This window comes from Setaria viridis, chromosome 7 (genome assembly GCF_005286985.2).
Source record: "Setaria viridis chromosome 7, Setaria_viridis_v4.0, whole genome shotgun sequence".
Classification (NCBI taxonomy): Eukaryota; Viridiplantae; Streptophyta; class Magnoliopsida; order Poales; family Poaceae; genus Setaria; species Setaria viridis.
Window position 1 is genome coordinate 24,940,687 of NC_048269.2, and position 23,098 is coordinate 24,963,784.

General features: G+C 47.2%; 3 protein-coding genes across 3 annotated transcripts; all 3 read left to right on the plus strand.

Annotated features, from left to right (window-relative positions):
• Positions 1-3,855: 3,855 nt before the first annotated feature.
• LOC117863825 (transcription factor LAF1) lies at positions 3,856-6,419 on the plus strand. Its single transcript, XM_034747684.2, has 3 exons — positions 3,856-4,164; positions 4,460-4,589; positions 5,575-6,419. Exons 1-3 carry the CDS (start codon positions 4,029-4,031, stop codon positions 6,176-6,178), a joined length of 870 nt encoding a protein of 289 aa, XP_034603575.1. The 5' UTR covers positions 3,856-4,028; the 3' UTR covers positions 6,179-6,419.
• Positions 6,420-11,301: 4,882 nt separating this feature from the next.
• On the plus strand, positions 11,302-18,067 carry LOC117863822 (DEAD-box ATP-dependent RNA helicase 6). Its single transcript, XM_034747682.2, has 10 exons — positions 11,302-11,804; positions 12,988-13,048; positions 13,600-13,834; positions 13,927-14,165; positions 14,797-15,048; positions 15,157-15,337; positions 16,262-16,350; positions 16,638-16,711; positions 16,792-16,943; positions 17,336-18,067. Exons 1-9 carry the CDS (start codon positions 11,509-11,511, stop codon positions 16,868-16,870), a joined length of 1,506 nt encoding a protein of 501 aa, XP_034603573.1. The 5' UTR covers positions 11,302-11,508; the 3' UTR covers positions 16,871-16,943; positions 17,336-18,067.
• Positions 18,068-19,426: 1,359 nt separating this feature from the next.
• LOC117863824 (transcription factor MYB17) lies at positions 19,427-21,558 on the plus strand. The gene is made up of 3 exons (XM_034747683.2): positions 19,427-20,133; positions 20,226-20,355; positions 20,571-21,558. Exons 1-3 carry the CDS (start codon positions 19,767-19,769, stop codon positions 21,196-21,198), a joined length of 1,125 nt encoding a protein of 374 aa, XP_034603574.1. The 5' UTR covers positions 19,427-19,766; the 3' UTR covers positions 21,199-21,558.
• The last annotated feature ends 1,540 nt before the right edge of the window (positions 21,559-23,098 follow it).

Sequence of the window (23,098 nt, forward strand, 5' to 3'; positions counted from 1 at the left end):
TAGAGCTGTTCCCCTTAAATCGCAAGCAAATTGGAGTTAACTTTAAGCAAGTGGCGCCATGTAATAACAAAGGGAAATCCATTCACGTACCAAGTGGTTCCTCCTAAAAAACGTTGTTCCGGAGGGAAGTTGTTCACGGCAGTCCTTTTTAGCGAATCGTCAGTTTGCCAGAACTCTCTTGACTACATCAGCGTCTCCATGCACTTGGCAGTTACAAACTCCTTGTTGAAAGCGAGTCGATCCTTCGATTCCCTTTCAAATGTTCCATCACTGAGGCACACAGTTCGCTCGAGACTTTCTTCTCCCCTTGATATCGTGCATTAAAAATCTATGATTCACATGTCGCGCTCGAAAAGCAGAGGAGGAATTTCGTCATGGGATTGTGGCGTTGTGCCGCGCCGCTGACGCGACGATCTCCGTTCTCATGCGAATCTTCCGTGCACACCAACAAAACGGCGTGCAAAACGCGAGGGGGGCAATGGAGCGCGGGTCACATCGGGGGATCGGAAGCCGACAAGAGGCATGGCTGCAGGAGAGGACCCCGCATCTCTGCCTCTGTTTTCCTTTTCCCCCCTCGCCCTGGCCACCTAGCCCAGCCGCATTGTTGTCTGGACACGCTCCCCGCCTCTAACCGGTGACGAGAATACCTCAGAATCCACGGGCGGTGTGCGTGGGGTTACATCACGATCGCGGCACAGTTCCTCACTGCTCTTCACTGGTTATAGCCTCTCTTGTTGCCGCGACGACACCTCGACAGAGCGAGCTGTTCGCATTCCCCCACCGCGCGTGACGCAGGTTCAGAGCCAAGCAGAAGAAGCAAGCGCGGGAGCGCACGTTGGCCGCGTGGGCCTTTCACTTGTCTCCGGTGTCAAGTCAGGAGGGGCACGATTTTTTTACAGGCTTACAGACGGTGCAATGGATGTGCGCGCACGCAGGGGTGCTCGCCCCGAACAAAGGGATCAGGCTCACCGGTGTCGCCTGTCGCGTGCGGTGCCACTCCTCGCGCACGGCCAGATGCCCAGATCCATCGGGTGCTCGAGCGCCGACGCCGCAGGAAGTCCCAGGAAATTAACCCACGCGCGCGGAGAGAGACGACCCCGGAAGGCTGGATGCGGTTGCCGAATTTGCGGGCGGATGCCGATCTGCCTCTCCCAACTCCGAATATTGACCCTGTTTTGGCGCATCTGCACGGGCCAACGCCTCGGCAGCGGACGGGATCGCCGTGCTCCTGCCGTTTTCCGGCGGGGCACGTGAGAGAACTCGGGGCGCATTGTTTTTGTCATCGATACCTTCAACGAACGGAGCATACTGTTCCCACAGAACAAAACAGAGCCAAATATGAATCCAGTGTCACAACTTACAAGGCTTCGAGTACGCGGATACACAGAGTGGACGAACGAAGGCCGGCGTTGACATCAAAACCCTTCGCGGCTTCGCTCCGGTTGGGTGGACACAAACCCACACGTTAGTGATCCAATCGCATACACACCAACATCTTATTTTTTCTTTTTTCTTGCAGCAGGTGAAGTCGTAGACTCGTAGATAGTCGTGTATCTGGACGAACAGGCACTTCGTGCAGCAAGGCCTCGCTCCGTCGCTCGTTTGTTCTCTAGCGCCGCGCTGCTGTTAGGTAGCCTCGAGGAGGATCATTCCAGACTTCCAGAAAGCTCACGTCCTTTCAGACATGCGAAAATCCTTGGACCACTTCACGGACTAAAATTTAAAATTTAATCCTGTCACACCAAATATTTAGATACTAATTAGTAGGATATAATCTAATTATAAAATCAATTGTACAGATGGAGGCTAATTGCGAGACGAATTTATTAAACCTAATTAGTCTATGATTTGACAATGTGATACTACAATAAATATATGCTAATTATGAATTAATTGGGCTTAATAGATTCGTGAATTAGCCTCCATATGTGCAATTAATTTTATAATTAGTCTATATTTAGGCCCCGTTTGGTAGAGCTTCGGCTTCTCATAAAACGGTTTCGGCTTCGGCTTCTTCGGTGGAGTGGCTTTTTTAGTGAAGCTGAAGCTGTTTTGCAAAACGTTTGGTAAAACGGCTTCTCAATGGCAATATATGTAATTTTATGATCACTTAATACTTGGAGACAGAGGAGAAGCTGGTGAAGCCACTTTTTTCGGCTTCTCCTCTCTAGTGTAAGCCGTTTTGCGGCTTCTCCCCGGCTTTGGTGGTGAAGCCGTTTTGAAATTCGCCCTTTGGTAGGGCTTCACCAAAAGCCGGTGGAGAAGCACTTTGAGAAGCCCTACCAAACGGGGCCTTAATACTTCTAATTAGGATTTAAACATGCGATGTGATAGGGACTAAACTTTAATCCGTGCAACCAAACACCTAATAACTGTGTAAAGCTACAATCCCGTGCGCTGCTGATGGTGGCATGGCATCTCGAAAAGCTTCGCATGTTCCGATTCCAACAGGTTTTTTTAACTCTTTGTGGTGGTACATGCATTAATACATAGTACTCCACTGTAGGCATTCCACACGGACACGGTAGCCGTCCCCTACCTATTTCAAAATATATGTTTGGTACCGAAACACGTTAATGGATTTGAAAATACATGTTTGGTACCGAAACACGTTAATAAACGATAGAAAAATAGACTAAAACGAAGTAAACGATATCGGTTGAGCCACCAAACCACATAACCGAATCATGAAAACGGAATAAAAGTGCCGAGTCGTGTGCAATGATTCAACAAATTGTGTGTAACTATGTATAAAGTACTCCACCGTACTGATTTCCTGCATCTACATGTGTACCTGCAAACAGGAAGCCATGTGTACGTATGAGTTTCTTTTAGTAGTTTCCTTGTGAAGAATGTTTCCTCAGCTATAAAATAAAATAGGTAAATTACTTCATTTATACTCCTGTGGACAAGCCATTGGCTCGAAGAAAATTCAGCCGTGGACCTCTTATTAAAAATTCTAGAGATGGAAAAAAATTACAAAAATCAATATGTACTGAAGCAGATGGGGATTGGTGCTTGGTGTTGATCACTGTTCATAAATGTAGTTGAGATCTGACTTCTAACGAACAGTGTGTCATCTGTCATGGACAAACGGGCATAGGTGTTTGTACTTCGCAGTGTAGGTATCCTATGTGCTGCAGAGTGCAGAGCATGCTAGCTATAAAAAAACAACAACCTTAATTACAGCCGCGAAAAGATAATCTAAGTAATGATGGTGACAAAATGAAGAGAGAGTGAAGGCACACAGCCATCAAGGCAGGCATCACATGCCAATTGAGAGTCTCTTGACTTGAGAAACATCCAAAACACACACCCCGTTTCCTTCGGGTGTGGATCGAGTTGTGGATGTGCAGAGGCCGAGAGGGCGATGGCAGTGGCAGGGACTCCGCAAATGGCTACGCATGTCAATGTGCAGTGTTGAAACAAGCGTGCGCACAGTGACTGACGCCTGGTGCGACGGCCGCCGGCGGCGGCCAAGTCCTTTGCCGATGCTTTCTGGCCGCAGCATCACAGAACTGAGCTGGAACTGTCAGTAGGTACTCCTGACCAAAAAAAAAAAAAGCCCACGGTTGCCTTCTCACCTTGCAAATGACCGTTACTTGTTCCGCAGGTACTAGACTACTACTACTGTTTGCAGGCCCTGTAAAATTTATCCAAAATGTCCTCGTGTGCCCAGGTCACAGAAACTCTGGAGATCAGCATTTCAGAAATGCAGGTATGTTCTCGCAGAGCATTGATCGGACGAGACACAGTGGAAGCCAAAAACAAAAGTGTACAAGGGACCTAATCCCCTTTATTAAGGTGGGTAATAAACTCATGATATGATTGGTATCCAGCCCTATAAAGTCCTGCGCCCAGCTTAGCTCTCTGCCCGCACGCCAACGCAGACCGACACCACAGTGCGAGCGCACCCCCAATCCTCCTGTCACGCTAGTGCTCCTTCCTCCTCCTTTCTTCCTTCCCTGCTCGGAGCTCTCGACCTCTGCGGCGGCATTTCTCCTCTTGCTAACCAAGCCAAGCAAACAATGGGGTGCAAGGCGTGCCAGAAGCCCAAGGTGCAGTACCGCAAGGGCCTGTGGTCGCCGGAGGAGGACGAGAAGCTCCGCGACTTCATCCTCCGCTACGGCCACGGCTGCTGGAGCGCGCTCCCCGCCAAGGCCGGTAAGAACCAGCGTGCATTCGCAGCTTTCTCTAGGGAATTCGAGCAAATTGCATTGCGCCGTGCTCGGACCTTGCAGCGGCTAGGCTCTTGTCTTGCCGGTGCTTGCTCTGCTTCCAAATGCACCTTGCCTTTTGGGAAACGAAAAGCGAAGGAATTTTAGCAAAAGTTCTGCTCAGTTTTCAGAGCATAGGAATTCTTCGATTTCTCGTGCTTGCGCGATTGGATTCTAACGAGTCCTCTGTCAAATGCACCTTGGGCTGTCAACTGAATTCTCTGTGAACTTCTCGGATGCAGGGCTGCAGCGCAACGGCAAGAGCTGCAGGCTGAGGTGGATCAACTACTTGAGGCCGGGGCTGAAGCACGGCATGTTCTCCCGGGAGGAGGAGGAGACCGTCATGAGCCTCCACGCCAAGCTCGGCAACAAGTAAGCGGCGCGCAGACTTCCCAGTTTTCACCTCTCCTTTAGCCTTTACAGCAAGGAGCCGATTGCTGACAAGTAACGTTAACAACTGGCTAGCTTGGCGTTTATCTTTGCCTGCTATTGTCTACTTGATAGTTGATAGTGTGGTTATGCTGGAAAATTCAGTTAATTTGGAGTAGAAAGGGGTTAATCAGTGCGAAGAAAAAGGGAAATGTTGATGTTTGCCGTGGACACCGCTTTAGGTGGTGGAGTTGATGCTGACATCTGCGCTCCATATTGAGGCACTCGATTGCATCTTTTTCGAGTGCTCGATTTGATGATTGTGAGCAGGCATCTCTTTCATTTGTTTACTGAAAAGTGTGTGCTTAGTCACGGCGAGCCTCTTTCTAGACCTGGGAAAAGAGAAATAAAGAAAGTATAAATGGCAAGAAAAAACCTGTGTCCGCTGCTTTCTCTCTGGAGAGGTGAAGCAGTTGCTTCCTGGTGCAAGCAAAGCTTACTTTAATTTGCCCCGGTAGTTTATTTAGTTCAGGTTTTATACATTTATACAAAACCTCTTGATACAACGACTTATAAATACAAATGTCAACTATCCAGCCCAACTGGATTGAAGTTCGCCTGAGGTTTATGCTATAAATTCTTGTACTTTGACGATCTGAACGAAGACTTGTAAGTAGTACTCAACAATAATTGGTTCTATATTGAACTAATTCAGAAATATATAATCTTAGGATATCCTATCAAAGGAAAAGAATCAAATGTGTCATGGTTCTTATGGATACGTCATGCTCAACTATTTTGTCTGCCAACGTAGTCTAGAAAGCTAGGGGAGGAACGTCGAGATGCCAAAAACGTGGCGCGATATCAAAGATTGAGATTCACGTCACGTAGCCCGCCGACAGAACAAGTTTCATCGAACTGTAAATGTCAAAAGTGAAACTCTTTTATGACTGCCTCTCTGACACGGTGAGAAATGTTTGTGCTGCAGGTGGTCTCAGATCGCGCGGCACCTGCCGGGCCGGACCGACAACGAGGTGAAGAACTACTGGAACTCGTACCTCAAGAAGCGCGTCGAGGGCGGCGCGCAGGCCAAGTGCGCGGCGGACCCGGCGACACCCGCCGGTTCCGACGTCCGCGCCGGGAGCCCCAACCCCAGCGACAACGGCCGGGAACGCGCCAACCACCCCGCGAGCTCTGACTCGTCGGAGCCGGTCGAGTCGTCCTCGGCCGACGACTCGAGCTGCCTCACCGTCACCGAGCCCGCCAGGGCGGGCGCGGTGCGGCCGCACGCTCCCGTGCTCCCCAAGGTCATGTTCGCGGACTGGCTCGACATGGACTACGGCACCAGCCTGGCGGCGCTGGGTCCGGACGCCGGCGTCTTCGACGTGAGCGGGCGCAGCCCGGGGCAGGGCCTGAGCCACCAGGGGTCCGTGCAGGTGGACGGCCCGTGCGGCGCGGTGGATTCCCTGCACGGGCTCGGCGACGGCGGCATCTGCGGCTGGGGGTTCGACGCGGCGGTGGATCAGATGGACGTGCAGGGAGGAGGGTTCTGCGATCTGCTCTCCATGACCGAGTTCCTTGGGATCAACTAGGTGTCAGAGTGTTCTTTTCCAACGGTTCGTCGCGAAGCATTCTGTTAATCTGTTTCTTCCGTAGGCGAAAGTGTAAATTGTGTGGTATACCAATGTGCAGTTAAATATAGCATGCAGAGTTTGAGTACAAATGTGTGGGTTAGTGTGGATTATTGTCCCCTCTCCACGGTCGGAATTGCATGGGTTCGAGTTTATTTTTCCATCTATTCATTTAAACGAGCAGACAATATACTTTGTGCTAGTACAGCTATGGCACAAAGTAAGGGATCCTCTGCCGATTCAAATTTTCACTTGCCAATGCATTAGTGTAGGTAAAAGGCAACTAAGGAAATGAAACACCCCATCCTCCAAAGCCGTATCGCCCAGCTTTTGTTAGGGACAGGCACACGTACACATAGCACACTGATTACACTATAAAAGGGTTAACCCGAAGGTGATATGGCTAGTGGACAAAGGCTTGTAAGTTGGCTCCACATTTGCTCAACTAGCAAGATGGTACTAAATATGCACACTTACGCTCATGAGCCACTACTGGGCCATCCAAATTTGGACCGAATGTCACATACACCTCCTCAAGTGACCCAACGTCCTCATCGGTCCAACTCACCCACACTCGGATAAATATCCAGGAACGTTCCACTTTTAGCGCACAACCAACGTTCAGTGCCGGCGCCATATGCCATGCTGGGAACACACACCGCATGCGCCATCAATATTACCCTAAACGCTACACGGCCGGTCACTTACCGTTTAGCTCTTTATTTGGACTAAACAGACAATTAAACGGGTTAAATGGCCATTAAAAAGGTTAAATGGGTGATTAAACTGATACAGCTAGGTACTGTTGAAAGCATCTAGGCCCGCAAGTTGAATTTTGGTAATTAATGACAACGATTGTGAACTAACAATTTTATTGGAGATATGAGTTTATGTTAGTCCCAGAGTTGAATTGAGCTTTAAAGGATGCTATGAAGATAGCTTGGATGAATTTGTATTGGAAAGCTCAAGGGACTTTTCTATTTTACCAGTCAAGAGGTGCTTAGTGGATGATAATTGACTGAGTTGATAGGCTTGATAGGCTAGCCGTACTATCAAGAAGGTCAAATTTCACTTGTTTGACGGTTCTTTAGTGCCACTTTGCTCAAACAATTGCATCGCATGCATATAGGTCTATCTTGTTTGAAAAGTGGGAAAACGATGGTAAAAATATGTTTTGAAATTGGCTAACATGGTGTGTATGGCGAACGGTCTCCCTTGTAGGGGGACCATTATTTGACATAGCCAATCTTTGAAGATGTTCTTGCGCTGAAAAGTGAAAGGACGAACAGTCCGGCACAAAAGGATGGATGATCCGCCACTTGGTTTGGTTTTTAGATAGAACAAGATCTTGTTCTGGTAGGGCGCGAAGTAATAGAGGCGGACGGTTTGCCACTTCATCTTAAATTTGGATAGAACCTGCCTTGGTTCTGAGTGGAGCTTGAGCGTCAACGACAGACGGTCCGACCCCTTGGAGCGGATGGTCCGCCAATTAACTTCAAATGTTTGACAAAACAGTTCTGGCTGGTGGGCGAAAATGAACGACGGATGGTCCGCCAGTTTTGAATGGACGGTCTACCTCATGAACTTTGAAAGTTGGCATGTTCTGGATATGTCTAGGGGCTTGCTGCGTGGTTGGAAATTTGAACCACGGATGGTCCGCACCTATAAGGGCGGACGGTCCGCCTATGCTGCAACGAACAGTTCTGCCATACATTTAATGCAGCAGTAGCCGTTAGGATGAACTGCGGATGGTCCGCGCTCATAAAGGTGGATGGTCCGCCAAACCTCTGTGTCTGCGCGTTTTGAACATAACGGCTAGCTTTGGAGGAAGGCTCTATAAATAGCTCACGCCCAAGTGTGGGTGAGCTCTCTTAGCACTTTGAAAAGCTTCCTTGACATATTTGAACCTCCTTTCTTCTTTCTCTCACTCACTTTGCTTAGAGGTTGCATTCTTGTGAGATTGAGAGCATCCTAGTGTATTGCATCAAGAGTTTGAGCTTTGTGGCACTAGAGAGTTTTCAAGTAAGCATCATTGGCTCGTTACTCTTGGAGGTTGCCGCCTCCTAGACGGCTTGGAGGCTGTGGAGTTGTTGAACCCTTCAAAAAGATTGTGAAGGATCCCCGATTATTCTTGTGAGAGGTTTTTGTGCTCACCTCGCTGGAGTGGTGAAGAGCAAATCTAGTGGAATCGAGGTTTGGAGAGGTTCTTTGATTCAAGCCAGCTCAAAATCAAGCGGACTCTTGATAGAGGAGTGATTGGAACATTGAATCCACCTCAACGTGAATTAGGGGTGACCAGCAAGTCATCGACTCCACGGGAAATATTCGTCTCTTGTCTTCGGTCATTTCTTTGCTCAATTTCATTATTGCAATTTACTTTGAGCAATTACGTTCCTAGAGATTGAATTGTATCATGTCACCCTAGGTTGCAAACCCTCCCTTAGTTCCAGAAAGAGTAGAAATATAATTTCTCTTATATTAGTAATTAAATTTATTTATTGTTGCGATTTTAGTTGAAACCGCCTATGCACCCCCCTAGTCGGTATCCTAGATCATACAACTGTTATAGATTTCCAAATGGGCTACCCGACCCTAGCCCGGTACTAGCCTGATGTGGCCCGGCACTACTTAGGCCAGGCACTAATAGGCCCGAAAGGTTTTCGTGTCGGGCCAGGCAGGCACTACGTGCCGAGGAGGCGGCCCAGGCCCGTCCCGACAGCCTTTTTATCGGGCTGAGCCAGCTCGCTAGCACGACGGGCCCTGCCGTGCTAGTGCCCGGCCTGGCACTGGCAGCGGCGGCCAGCTCCAGGCGCCCCTGGCAGGCGACGGCGGCATCTAGCCCCCCGCGGCGGCTCCCGACGGCGGCGGTGGCAGCCGGCCCCCGCAGCAGCCCCCCGCAGCAACGGCGACGACCAGTGCGACTCATGGGTCCTGACCGCGTCTCCCGCAAAAACGGCAACGACGGAGAAGTAAGGGGTGGCAGCGGCGGAGGAGTGAGGGGAGGGAGGGACAACGGTTGATGGAGGGAGGAAGAGGTGGCGGTGGTGGAGGGGTGCCCCGACGGCGGCGGCCCCCGGCACTGACAGGGGCCCCTCCAGGTAGCGACGGCGGACGGCCCCCGACAAAGGCATGAGGGGAGCCAGGGAGGGAGGGTCGTGGGGCGGCCGTGGTGGCATCACGGGATGGAGGGCGGCGGACCGACGGGCGGCGGCTGCTGGTTAAGGGGAGGGGGGAGGTGGGGAGGGTAAATAATTAGGGTTCTTCTCTCTCTATGTGTATGTGTGTGTATATATATATGGACTCGTGGGTTGCTCATCCAACGGTGGGGAGAGGGTTGTTAGGGTATCGGGCTGGCACCGGGCTGACTTAAAAATCGTGCCGGGCTCATGCTGGCCCAACGTGCCGAGGATGCGGCCCAGACCCGGCACTATCATCGTGCCGGGCTAGCCCTGGCACTATTCACCTCGTGCCGGACCCGTGCTTGTGTCGTGCTTTTTAGTGTCGGGTCTCGGGCCGCCCAATGTGCCTGGCCCATTTGGAAATCTATGTGTAAACAGGCTAAACGGTCGTGTAGGCGAACACTGTGCGCCATATGCTCGCACACTAATCCATACGCGCAACTGCGAGGGTCGGCTCTGATACCACACCCCGCCCTCCAAAGCCGCATCGTCTAGCTCTTCCGAGGGGTGGGCACGCATACATATAGCACCCTGCTTACACTTTCGTCCTCACTTCGTGTAAAAGGGTTAACCCGAAGGTGCTATGGTTGGTGGACAAAGGCTTGTAAGTTGGCTCCACCCTTCTCAACTAGTAAGGTGGTACTAAACATGCGTACTTGTGCTCATGGACCACTACTGGACCATCCAAATTTGGACCGGATGTCACATAAAATGAAACAAGCAGTGACATTTGCACAAGTTTAAGCTTTACATTATGAATGAGCTTGGCTCAACACACAAACAAACGGGAACGGGTGAAATCGTGCACTATAGAAAAGACCTTAGCGTTTTGCTGATCGGACCGGACCGACAAAAAGCCCGGTTCATTTCAGGCTGAAAATTTGTGCCCACGAACAGTCCATGGGCATTGTCGGGCCGAGTTTTCGAGCTGGGCTCGGGCCGCCCGCTCTTTTTTAGTTAAAAAATAAATGAAATTAATTGTTTGGGTGGGCTCGAGCCAATCCAATTTTTTTGCTTGGTTTTCACTAACCACGTTCGCCCCGACAGCTAGCATGGACGGGCCAAAACCCATCGGGCTCAGGCTGTGCCGAACCGAGCTTAAAATGCTCAGGTCTACAAACACCTATGTGCAATCGTAAGTTGATCCAAAATGGTTGTAAAAGAATTTATGACAAGTGATCTGTGTGCTCATAGGTAGGGTATACGAACGCGTCAATACGAGTAAATGTGTGTGTACATGAGTTTTTAAGTCCATTTTGTTTTTTTATAAAAGAAAAAACTGTATCACAAAAAAGTAGCGACAAAGTGAACAGGCACACCGCACACATAAACATAATTTGTATAAAATAAAAAAACTCTATCACAAAAAAGTAGCTAATACTATATAGTTTTTCTCTCTGTATACATACATAAACAACCAAGAAATAGTTTTTTTCTTAAATACCCTGTAATTGAACCCCTAACTAACATGCTCTCCCGTTTCTCATGTCTTGCCACAATTTGTTGTTTATAAAAGATTATATTATTTCCATGTTTCATCTAGATTTTCAAAATTTCCATATTGTTCACTCTATGTTCCGTTATGTACTTGATTCATACTTGGGATGAGACTCCGGAAAAAGTTTAAAGACCCCTAAGTACACTTTGCACATCATAAAACATGCTTTTACTAATTACAAATAAAAACGGACATACGTCGAGTTCAATTGTTCAAATGCACCCATCCAAAATTTGGGACTTCATTACCACTTGTCACTTGAATTGCAATACACTACCGATTTGAATTGTTTCATACTGCAACTTCCCAGCAGGGCCAAGCCATTCGTGCAGATGAAAAAGGAAGGGAAGGGCCATTCTGTAATTTCCAACTCTAGTCGTCCCAGTTCGCCTTTGCCCTAGTCTGTCTGAATCACTTCCGCGACGCTTCCAGCCTTCCCCTGCCTCCGGTTCTCCCCCACCTACGAAGGCACGAACTCGCCAAAAGAGGCAAGCGCTTACGGAAACCGCCCCTAAAAATTTCCCAATTGCAGCATCCAAATTCCAAGTCGTCGTCCTCGGGCCAGATCTATCCGCCGGCCTGATTTCTCCTCGATTTGAGCGCTCCTCGTTGCGATGGATCCGCGGGCCAGGTACCCTCCTGGCATCGGGAACGGCCGCGGCGGGAACCCTAACTACTACGGCCGCGGCCCGCCCCCGCAGCAGCAACAGCATCACCACCAGCAGCCGCCGCCGCCGTCGCAGGCGTACCATCAGCAGTACGTACAGCGTCAGCCGCAGCCGCAGCCCTCGCAGCACCTCAGCCAGCAACAGCAACAGCAGCAGTGGCTTCGGCGTCGGCAGATCGCTGGCGAGGCCGCGGGTGCTGGCGCACAGAAGGCAACGCCTGCCGTGGACGGCATCGATTCAAGGTGAAAGGAGCACTTGAAATGTCTCACAACTTATTTGGTATTGGTACTGACTGTTCGGTATTTATGTGATTTATCAACCTGGAATTTCGTTATGTAAGGGCCGCAGGCTACCATTCCGTGTAACTAGTGGAATTTTGGCTGTAGTGTTCTGAGGTTTGTAGTCAGACTTGTGGTGCTAGATAGGGCAGTTACATAGTCTAATGAAAGTTTTGTGGAAGCTTACCACACCGCAGTAGCATTCAGCAAATAATCAGCAGATTACTTCTCATGAAGTAATTTCATCAAGAACCCTGCTACATGTCCGACTGGCTTCTGACTCCTTGTACGAGTCAGCAGCCTCATGGTGTGAATACGTGAACCAGAAGCATGCGCAGACCACCACAGTAGATTGAGTCATACATGGGGAACGTACACAGCAGTTATATGTATAGTATTTTCCTTGTCAATAAGCTTGCTTACTAATGCGCCATTGATGGAACAAACTGTTGTTTATATTTTGGAAAAACCTGTACTCCCTCTGCCCCAAATATAGTTACATTCAGATTTGTCCTAAGTCAAACTATATTAGGTCTGACCAAATTGATAAGAAAATATTTTAAGTCTATGGCACCAAATTAGTATCTTCAAATCTATCATGAAGTATATTTTCATTGTGTACTTATGTGGTGTTGAAGATGTGAATATCTTTTCTATAAACTTGCGTCAAACCTGAGATGGTTCGACTTAGGACAAGCCTACTTGGGACGGAGGGTGTAGCTGTGAGTTTAGTTTGTATAGAGTTCATTTAGGGTCACTGCATTGAGTTAGTTAGTAAAAGGTAGGCTGATTCGAACCCAGGACCTATAGGACACAAGTGGAAAGACTATTACCACAGTACCAGGGCCGGCATTCTGACTTGAGTTAGTTTTTGGAAGGATTTACATATTCACTAAATAGGAATGGTTTTGTTGTCTGTGATGGATCACCATGGTGTGCATAGTGCAGCCACTGAGTTCTATCCTTACTAAAATGAGGGCGTGACTGCTGCATCCTATGATTTAGTAGTTCCGTTTTGAAAATACATTATGATGTAGTAGTTATAGTTATAATGGTGGCTATTGTATAATTCTTCTTTGTACTTTCGTGATATATGCTATAATCCATATAATAGAAGGCCTGCGATTGAATTTTAATCCTTATGCAGTTCACAAGATTGGAAGGCTCAGCTGAAGCTTCCACCTCAAGATACACGATACAGAACAGAAGTAATTTATCCCCCCCCCCCCCCCCCCCCCCCCCCCGGCTCCATGTCAGTAGTAGATAGTATGGTTGTTATGGACTGGCAAATTATTGACGCTCTTTAGCACCTATTGTCTGTTTTTCTTGAAAATATTTTGCGTCTTTTCATAGGGTATGTATGTTTTCAATCACAAGAACAAATTATAAATAAACAGTTTAGTTATTGCAAATTTGGATGTCTAGAGTAGATAATATATATTTAAATTCTGTTCATCACAAGCAATGATATCTCAGTACTATGAGACGATGAAAGAAGGGTATTTGATGCTGCTGCTGATCAACATATTATCTAGTGTCTGCACTATTATACATACCTCTGTTGTTTCAAATTTGAAACCCCTTCCAATTTTTTATATATCCTCTTTCTTTTTAAGAATGCATTGCTGAGTGTTGACTTAGTCAAGTGTTTAGTTTGATTTGGTTCATTTTAATCATGATATGTATCTTCCCTATTTTCGCTGAGCCAGTGTGAATTTCTCTATTTCTTACTCATGTTCTTTAAAAATTATCTGTGCAGGATGTTACTGCAACCAAGGGAAATGAATTCGAAGACTATTTTCTGAAACGTGAACTTCTTATGGGGATATATGAGAAAGGATTTGAAAGGCCTTCACCTATCCAAGAAGAAAGCATCCCTATTGCATTAACTGGTAGTGACATTCTTGCAAGAGCAAAGAATGGAACTGGCAAAACTGCTGCATTTTGTATACCTGCACTAGAAAAGATTGACCAAGACAAAAATGCGATTCAAGGTGTTTTACTATTCAAGATATTGCATTATCCTGCATGGGGCTCATGATCAATATGAACATTTAGGTTCTAACTTCTTTCTTCTGATATTCAGTTGTCATATTAGTCCCTACAAGGGAATTGGCTTTACAAACTTCGCAAGTCTGCAAAGAACTTGGGAAACACTTGAAAATTCAAGTAATGGTCACTACTGGAGGAACCAGCCTAAAGGATGATATTATTCGGCTTTATCAACCTGTTCATTTACTAGTTGGGACACCTGGTCGAATTTTGGACCTTACAAAGAAAGGCATTTGCGTTCTGAAGGATTGTTCGATGCTTATAATGGATGAGGTATCACATAGTTTTATTATCATATCGAATTGCTTTTGTTACAAGTTTGATGGTTATAATGGATGAGGTATCACATAGTTAGTTTTGCTGTCATATAGATTGCTTTTGCTCTTAAATAAATAGACACTTCATTAATCATCTTACTGAAGCATTTTTAGGGTCTTGTTGTATAATGTCCTTGTAATCTATGAACAGAAGTACAAAACAAATGCAAAGGCAAAACATTCACGCTCTCTGTACTCCTGGCTCTGCTTCATTTCCCCTTTTAACCTTGTTCTCAGTTTGATGGGCCATGGTATGATTCACTTTTCTATTCGAGGCTAAGTGGATTTAGAATTGCTATGTCTTTGTTTGTTCCTACAGGAACAGAGAGTTATCTATCTGTTATGATTCTAAGACACAACCAAAAATGGCAAAATCTGATTACATGAACCATGGCACAATGCTCATTATGTATTATATATGGAAGTTTTGCAAAGCAGACTTAAAAACCGTAAAGAATAACATAAGTAATTGGTCTGTGAAGCAAAAAGAGAGAATGATGCAAAGAAGTTAAGTTTGAATTGATGGCGTGGTAAAAGATTTGTCAATAAATAGGCATTCGCTCTTACAGCCATTTGTTTCCTTGTAGGCGGATAAGCTTCTTTCTCCAGAGTTTCAACCTTCTATTGAGCAGTTGATTCGATACCTTCCATCGAATCGGCAGATTTTGATGTTCTCAGCAACATTTCCTGTGACCGTTAAGGAATTTAAGGATAAATATCTGCCTAAACCTTATGTTATTAACCTTATGGATGAACTTACGCTCAAGGGAATTACACAGTTCTATGCTTTTGTGGAAGAAAGGCAGAAAGTTCATTGCCTTAATACTCTCTTTTCCAAGGTTTGTTTTTTTCCTGATATAAAGTTTGTACTTATATGCATCTCTAGGTTCTGTGACCTTGAATACAATGATATGTGACTGATGCATATAATTTCTTTTTCCATACAGCTGCAAATTAACCAATCCATAATATTCTGTAACTCTGTAAACCGTGTTGAACTTTTGGCAAAGAAGATTACTGAGCTTGGTTACTCTTGCTTCTACATCCACGCTAAAATGCTGCAAGATCATCGCAATAGGGTATTTCACGATTTTCGCAACGGTGCATGCAGGAACCTTGTGTGTACAGGTATCAGACTTCCCTTTGCTAGGCTCTCTTGGCTTTATTTTTTTCCTTTCTTTTTTATTGATTGGAACTGTTTTATGGCTAAATATTTTCATTTTATGCTTACAAGCTCTACCATTTAATCATTTATGTAACTATGGTCTTTTTCCCCCATTCTCTTATTGCAATTAAACTACTACTACTGTTTTTAAGTAACTGACTCTGTTGACTTTGCTTTTCAACAACAGAGGTTATATTTAGCCAGCATACTTTATCTTAGTATTCCTTTGGCCAGTCCATGTTTGGAACTTGGTATTATAAAAAAATAGTATGTGGAGATGGCTTTTTGCCCTTAAATGTTCTTTAGATATGTAGCCTGTCTGGCAGTACCTTACAATACATTAATATTATAAATTAGCTTTCTAGACAAGCCCAAAGGTATTGGAGAAATATGAACTAGTCATTGAACTCATGGATGTATAAAATGTGTCTAATTTTTTGTATCTTGATATGCCAAATTTTCTTGATTAATCATGGCATCATTCTAGCCACCTGCGAAAAATATAACTGCCTAGTCACGCGTAGGTGCTAGGTGGAGCCAAACTGCTTGCCTAGTGCCTAGTGCTTTTTTGAAGCATTCCAAATGAATGAGCGAGATGTTAATCCTGTAAAATGTAGATTAGACTAAATGCTGTATTTGCTATTTAGAGTGATATGGTAGTCTCTTGAAATCTTTAGCCTAAAAGGAAGTACAATTTTCCACTCTTAGAACATGAAATGGTAGGGCACGGATCATTTCTTTCTTAGTTACTTTCAATAGGTTGGCTTATGAACTATTATAGTTCATGGAATATCTTGCCTCAATGACTCGTTATCAAAAGCTATTATTTTCGCTGTTGAACATTGCTATTTGATCTCTGGTTCTAACAGTATGTCTTTCCCTTGCAGATCTTTTTACGAGGGGAATAGATATCCAAGCTGTCAATGTTGTGATCAACTTTGATTTCCCCAAGAACGCAGAAACATATCTTCACAGGGTATGCAATGAAAGACCTGAACTTTTAGTTTGATACTCAAATGTAACCTTCCAAGGATTCATTTCATCCTCAGAGAAATAATACTCTACTAAGATGGTTGTAGGCATTTGAGTGGACATAGTAGAGAAAATCAGTTCATGCCACCTCGTAGAATTGAATTCTTTCTATACCTGTTATCATCTCTTCTGCTTTTCCTTAGCCATTATGAATAGGCAAATTGGTATAGTCACATGCGGTGCTTCACTTTGTATGTGTTTACAACTTCCTCGAATGTGTATTCTTTATAGGTTGGTAGATCTGGGAGATTTGGCCACCTTGGTCTGGCTGTGAATTTGATCACATACGAGGATCGGTTTAACTTGTATGTACTTTCTCATAACTGTTATAGATATTGTCTTTCTCCTTTTTTTCCAATTACATAATATTTTTCGGTGGTTACAGGTATCGGATTGAGCAGGAACTTGGAACAGAGATAAAACCAATACCTCCTCAGATAGACCGGGCTATATATTGCCAATAGTGATATTAGAGAGTGATCTTGTAGCCACTCTCTTGAAGGAATAAGACAGCTTGTGTAAATATCAGCTCACCAGGTATGACTCTTCCACCCATGAGTCGCTACACAATAAGACAGTTGCAGACTTAGAGTTACGGTGGCTAACTGGCTAGTTTTTATACTACCGTGGGCCATTCCATACTCTTCAGACTACACAACCTAGTTGCTAGTAATGGGATTTAGGACATTTCAATACTGAATTTTTTTTATACACAACAGTAGTTTATATGATGTCAGGGTGTAATGCGTAATGCCATATCCAAAATTTATACGGAAAAACATGAGCATCACATAACTGTATGCTTACAATTGGCACTTGGAAAGAAATGGTTCTGACCATTTTACATGATTGATTTTGCATGAAGTTTCCAAAGCAGTATGCCTGTATCAATCTGGATACTGTGGTTGACTCTTCAATTCATGGTGCAGGTTTCATTCTGTTATATCGTATGGTGTATTTTAACCCAAAGTTGTGGGGCAATCGGTAACTAGTGACATGTAGCCAAGCTCATCTAAATTCAGACTCGGTGAAGCGTTTGGATGATCAGTTGATCACTGCTAGACATTAGTTAATGTCGCCAAAATCGGCCTGTCCTCAGGCTGTTTGCCCCAAGCTTGTCAGACATGTTGCGTTGGACAATGTAACATCTGGCATTTTCTACAGGACATTTTAACCCCGGTACCTCTCTGCGTTGTGATCTTGGCGCGAAGAAACTGATCATTGCACCTAAGTCATGTAGTGTCCATTGTGTCAGTTGTCAAGCTATATAGCTCTTGGACACCCAATCATACTTCCAATCTCCAGTATTTTGTGCTTAAGTCATCCTATCTGTTCCGATGTGGCAGTCCTGTATTTTCTAGATTGGGTCAGTGTTCTAGTGTGTGTTTACCCAGATCAGGGTTTTCATTTGCTTCCTTTTTTCCCCATAATGTGAGAATGTACCTTTTGCTGTCGTGATTCTAGTCGAAACAGTTTTAGACCTGTGGTCTTTGTACTCCCTGCTGGGGGGATGCGAAAGTGGCACTAGGCTGAAGTACTGTTGCTGTGTTTGCATTCTGAAAGGACGAACATGTTATTGTGTCTTTTTTGTGAAAAACATGTTATTGTGTCTGCCATCAGGTGATAGTTGGCACCCTATCAATAGCTGGTTGGATTCTGCATTGGCATCCTGTTTTGCAGGAGTTTAGCATTACAGGTATCGCTGGAATCGAACTGAGTCTTTTTTTATTAAATCATTTGATATTCGTCTTTCTTTGTATAGCTCGATGGACTTTGCTCAATTAAGGCAGGCCAAAATGAGCAGTTAATCAGATAGACTAGTACAACATTTGAATCAGATAGCACTAGATGAGACATGGCGTCTATTGCAGAACATTTGCGTCTCCTGGGCACGCACTGTGTTGTGGTCTGGAGATCGTCGGTGTGGGAGCATCCTTGCATCCCTCCGTTCGTTTCATCCGAACAAATGGCAGCGCAGTGGACAAGCAGCGAGGACATCTCATGAAAGGAAACTACGAAAGAGAACAGGACAATCTCCATTTGCTCCGGCCAGCAAGCAGAACAAGCAAAACCCACGCGCTCGCGTTGCCCGTCCGTAAGCCAAGCCCTCCACGCACGCTCGGGCGCCGGCGCCGCCCTCGCTTGCAGAGATGACGAAACGGGACGGCAGCACTCACCAGCAGTGAGCAGACAAGACAAAAGACGAAACGCAGGAGGTCCCATCACCAGCCCAGTGCAGTGAGACCATGACGACGACCATGGCACTCCGCATGTCAGGGCTGCTGCTGTGACAACACCCCCACCCGGGCGGCGGCCACGACTCCCTGTCCCGTTAAATCACCGCCTTGCCGTGCCGCTTTTACCGCCGCTTCGCTAACCACGACGCCTTACCGCCCCCGCTGCCGCTGCGGCGCCGCTGCTGCCACCGCCACGGGCCACGGCACGTCACCTGCCGCGGCGGCCGTGCCCAGCCAGCAGCAGCCACAGCAGTGACCCGCGCGCCCAGGGGGCAACGTGCAACGCCCCGCCTCGCCGCCCCTCCGGCCGCATTTATGGTGGCTGCGACGCCCCAGCCCACTCCGCTTCCGCCACCGCCTGGCGCTGGCGCCCGGCCGCGCCAAAGTCCGAGCCGCGCCCGTGTGGTAGTGGCAGTGGCAGAGGGCCTGCCAGACGGGGAGCTCAGACCACCTCATTTATGGTGACTGGAGGAGTGCTATACCTCCGCTTCACGTCTCGGTCCCATCGGCGGATCGACCCTCTTCCTTCCCTTCGTCCTCCCAAACTATTAATTAGCTGCAGTGCAATCCCGCCCATCTCTGACCGTGTGCGTCGCTGCTGTGCAGCTCCTGTACCATCGCCTGCGCTGGATCGGATCAATCTATCCACACAGCTACGGTGAAACCATCCATACCTGCTAGGCGGCCGTGCCATCCTCCTGAGTTTTCTGGTGATCCTGTCCTTGAATGAATACTCTGAAAACTGATCCACATTTTGGCATTTTGCACTGCAACAAAATTCACACCCGTTTCTTCGAATGCCTGTAGAGTCCGTAGAGTATAGAGGTATATTACCCTATAGAATTCACGTGAAATTCCGGTGGATCCTCTACATTTCCAAACGGAAATCGGTCACTTTGTACTACTAAAATCTAAAATTTGCGTACCCTCTGATTGACTGCGTGCTGGTAATTTCGCAGGCAGGAAGGCAGTTGTACGGCGCGCAACAACAGACAACCGGTCGTCCCCCACCGCATTCAAGTCGCCCCCGACCCCGCCCGGGCGTACTTGCAAAGAAAGCACCTCGCCCCTATTTAATGCATGGCCGTCGATCGCTCGCTCGCTCGCTCTCATAATTGATGCCATGCCCCCCTCCTCTCTCTGGCGCTCTCTCGTCGTCGTTGCAGCAGCAGGAGGTGAAAATCCGTCGCATTTATGGCCACCGGATCCTCCTCGGCCTATAAATCCGTCGGCATTTATGGCCACGGCTCCTCCTCCTCCTCCCCTCACTCCTCGCTCCCGTCGTCGTCGCTGCCGACGCCATCGAGGGAGAACGGAGAGCGACCGACGACGGTCTGCTGCAGCGGCGGCGGCGTCCATGGGGAGGACTCCGTGCTGCGATAGCAAGGGGATCAAGAAGGGGCCGTGGGCGCCCGAGGAGGACAAGCTGCTCGTCGACTTCGTCCAGGCCAACGGGCCCGGCAACTGGCGCATGCTCCCCAAGCTCGCGGGTACGTGTGCTCCTCATCGATTTGTGCGTGATCTCATTGGTTTTCCGAGCGATTTGGCTGATGATGAGGCGATGCCCGGCGCGCGCATGCAGGGCTGAACCGGTGCGGCAAGAGCTGCCGGCTCCGGTGGACCAACTACCTGCGGCCAGACATCAAGCGCGGGCCCTTCACCCCCGAGGAGCACAACTCTATCGTCCAGCTCCACGCCGTCGTCGGCAACAAGTGCGTGCAGCGTGCTTCTCTCTTTCGCTCTCTCTGCACAGACATTGATTCTATGTTGGTTCGAGTAGTCAAAGTACTCTTCAGCTATGCGTTCTTTAATGCGTGCTCGATCTGCAACTCACCACTCGTGCATGGCGCATTCATGCAACGAACATCCATTCCATCCAGAGCACACGCATGGCGCGCTGACGTGCTGGATCGCTATGATCTCTCAGGTGGTCCATGATCGCGGCGCAGCTGCCGGGGCGGACGGACAACGAGATCAAGAACTACTGGAACACGCACCTCAAGAAGCAGCTCCGCCAGGAGGCGCTCGCCGGCGCGGACGCCGCCGCCGCCCAGCAGCTCGCCTTGTCGGCGGCGGCTGCGTCACCCTGCCCTGCCGCGCGCCACATGGCCCAGTGGGAGACCGCCCGCCTCGAGGCCGAGGCGCGCCTCTCCCTCCTCTCGTCCTCGGCTGCCACGACGCTCACTTCCGCCGCCGCCGCCGCCGCCGCCGCCGCCGCCTCCTCGTCGTCGTCCACCGCCGCGGAGCACGCGGCGCCAGACATCTTCCTGCGCCTCTGGAACTCGGAGGTCGGGGAGTCCTTCCGCGGCACCGCGCACGGCCCGGCGGAAGCCGGTGCGCCGGCGCTGCTGCCCGCGCCCCGCGGCGGCGACGACTCCTCGGCCGCGTCGACCAACGGGACCGAGGCGGCGGACGACTACCACGCGTTCCTGGAGCTGGCGGTGGAGGAGTTCGCGCTGCTGCACGGCCGGCTCGGTGGCGCGTTCTCGGAGTTCACGCCGGTCGACGTGCACGTTCTCGCCGAGGCGTCGTGCCTGTTCACGCCGTTCGAGTAGCTAGCCCCGCCTAGCTCGCATCATCACCACCAGTCAGCACCAGAGTAGTAGTAGTCTACGTACGTGACCGCACCTTTGCATGCGTTGCTGCGTACGCGTACGTGTACGTACATACATGTGTACACACACCCGGCCGCCTGGGCGACGATGGCGTATGTACGTGCCTGTACGCAACGAGCTGGTGCATGCAGGAGTTTGCGTGTGACAGTACGCACTCTGTAATGTAGTAGTCTGTGCCCTAGAGCAAGAGGTTTTTGCGACTGCTCTAGCTAGCTAGCTAGATGTGGCATCGCTCTGGTGAGTGTTGTTGATGTTGACTTTGAATACTTCGTATGTGTGTGTAGATGACGTGGTTTGTGGTTGTGGGCAAGCTCTGACTTGTGGATGCAGAATCCTCTGCGGTTTGGGATGGGGAAAAGATTGGTGCGCTTTTTGCAGGATCTAGGGAGGCCATGCGTGCACTTCACGGTGATGCATGCTGTGTCCAGTCCAATCAAAGCAAATATTGCGAAGTTCTTGGAACGAAGAAATGCAGAAGTTCTTGGAATGAAATGACGCAATACGGCACTCCCGTCCGATCAAAAGGTCGCAAACAACCATACTTTGAGGAAGATCAATGTTCATTTACTTGAAGATTATGTACTTGCAATTTTGCTCAAACTTTGCGTTGCATGCACGAGGACTAGCTTACTTTGAGAGTGAAATGCCATAACCATAAAAAACTCTGAAAATGCAAATATAAATTTGAATGTGGTTCCATCGGTCGTGATGGTGGTTTAACTTCATTCAACTAGGAGAGACATTGTAGTTTTTGGTGTTGGGCGAGTTTGCACGGTGGTTTAATCGGCATGACTTGTGGTTAAAGCGGTTTTATAGTCGTCTCGGACAATTCTATATAGGATTTTTAATGGTGTGAAGAAGAGAAAGGGAAGTAAGAGAATATAAGATCTCGGACAATTCTATATAAGATTTGTAACGATGTGAAGAAAAGAATGGGAAGTAAGATAGTATAAGGTGTTTGTTTCGCAAAGCAACCTTCTCATAAGGTAGCATTTGGGATTATGAGACCATTCTCTCACCATTTTACGAGTTGTTGCCAAGCAACTCGCGATAGTCTATTTTTGCACAAATTATGGATTGCGCAAATACTCCAAAAACTAAAAAACAACCCGTTGTAAAGATTGTCTGATAAATTATATCAGGATTAAGCTGCAATGTACAAGACAATCTATTAGGTAACACTAATGTACGCCCTCGCGGCTTCTTTCGCTTCATCGATCCAGAGGGCTAAAAGTTCAAGATTTGTTAATTAGTACATAGTAATAATGAATATGAAGTTATAGATGGGGTAAAATAATAAAAATGATATATACCTCGCCAAAACCTTCCATCACGGCAATATCTTGTTCCACATTGTCATCAACGTCGTGCTCGGGCTCATCATTACCATCACCGGACATGCATAGGAACATGTCCGCCTGGCTACCCTCATCCTTGGTGTAGGTTTTTGGAAGTTTGAGCCACTACCGCCAGCAATAATCTACTCCATTATATATCTTTCATCCTCTTCGCCTCCTATCTCAACTAATAATGACATTAGTTATACAAACATGTAATCATAGATACATTAAATTAAAATTATATCAATAAATTATATCAAGTAGTACAATTAATGTATAAACATCAAATCCTAGAACAACCAACTTGTGAAATATACACATGAAACCATACATTAAATTAAACACATGAATTGAAATATACAATAAATTATATACAATAAATTTTCTAGAATTGAAATAAAATGAAACCATAAATTATATACACATGAATTGAAATATATAATAAATTGAAATATATAATCTACCAAATATACACATGATTGAAATATACACATTTAAAC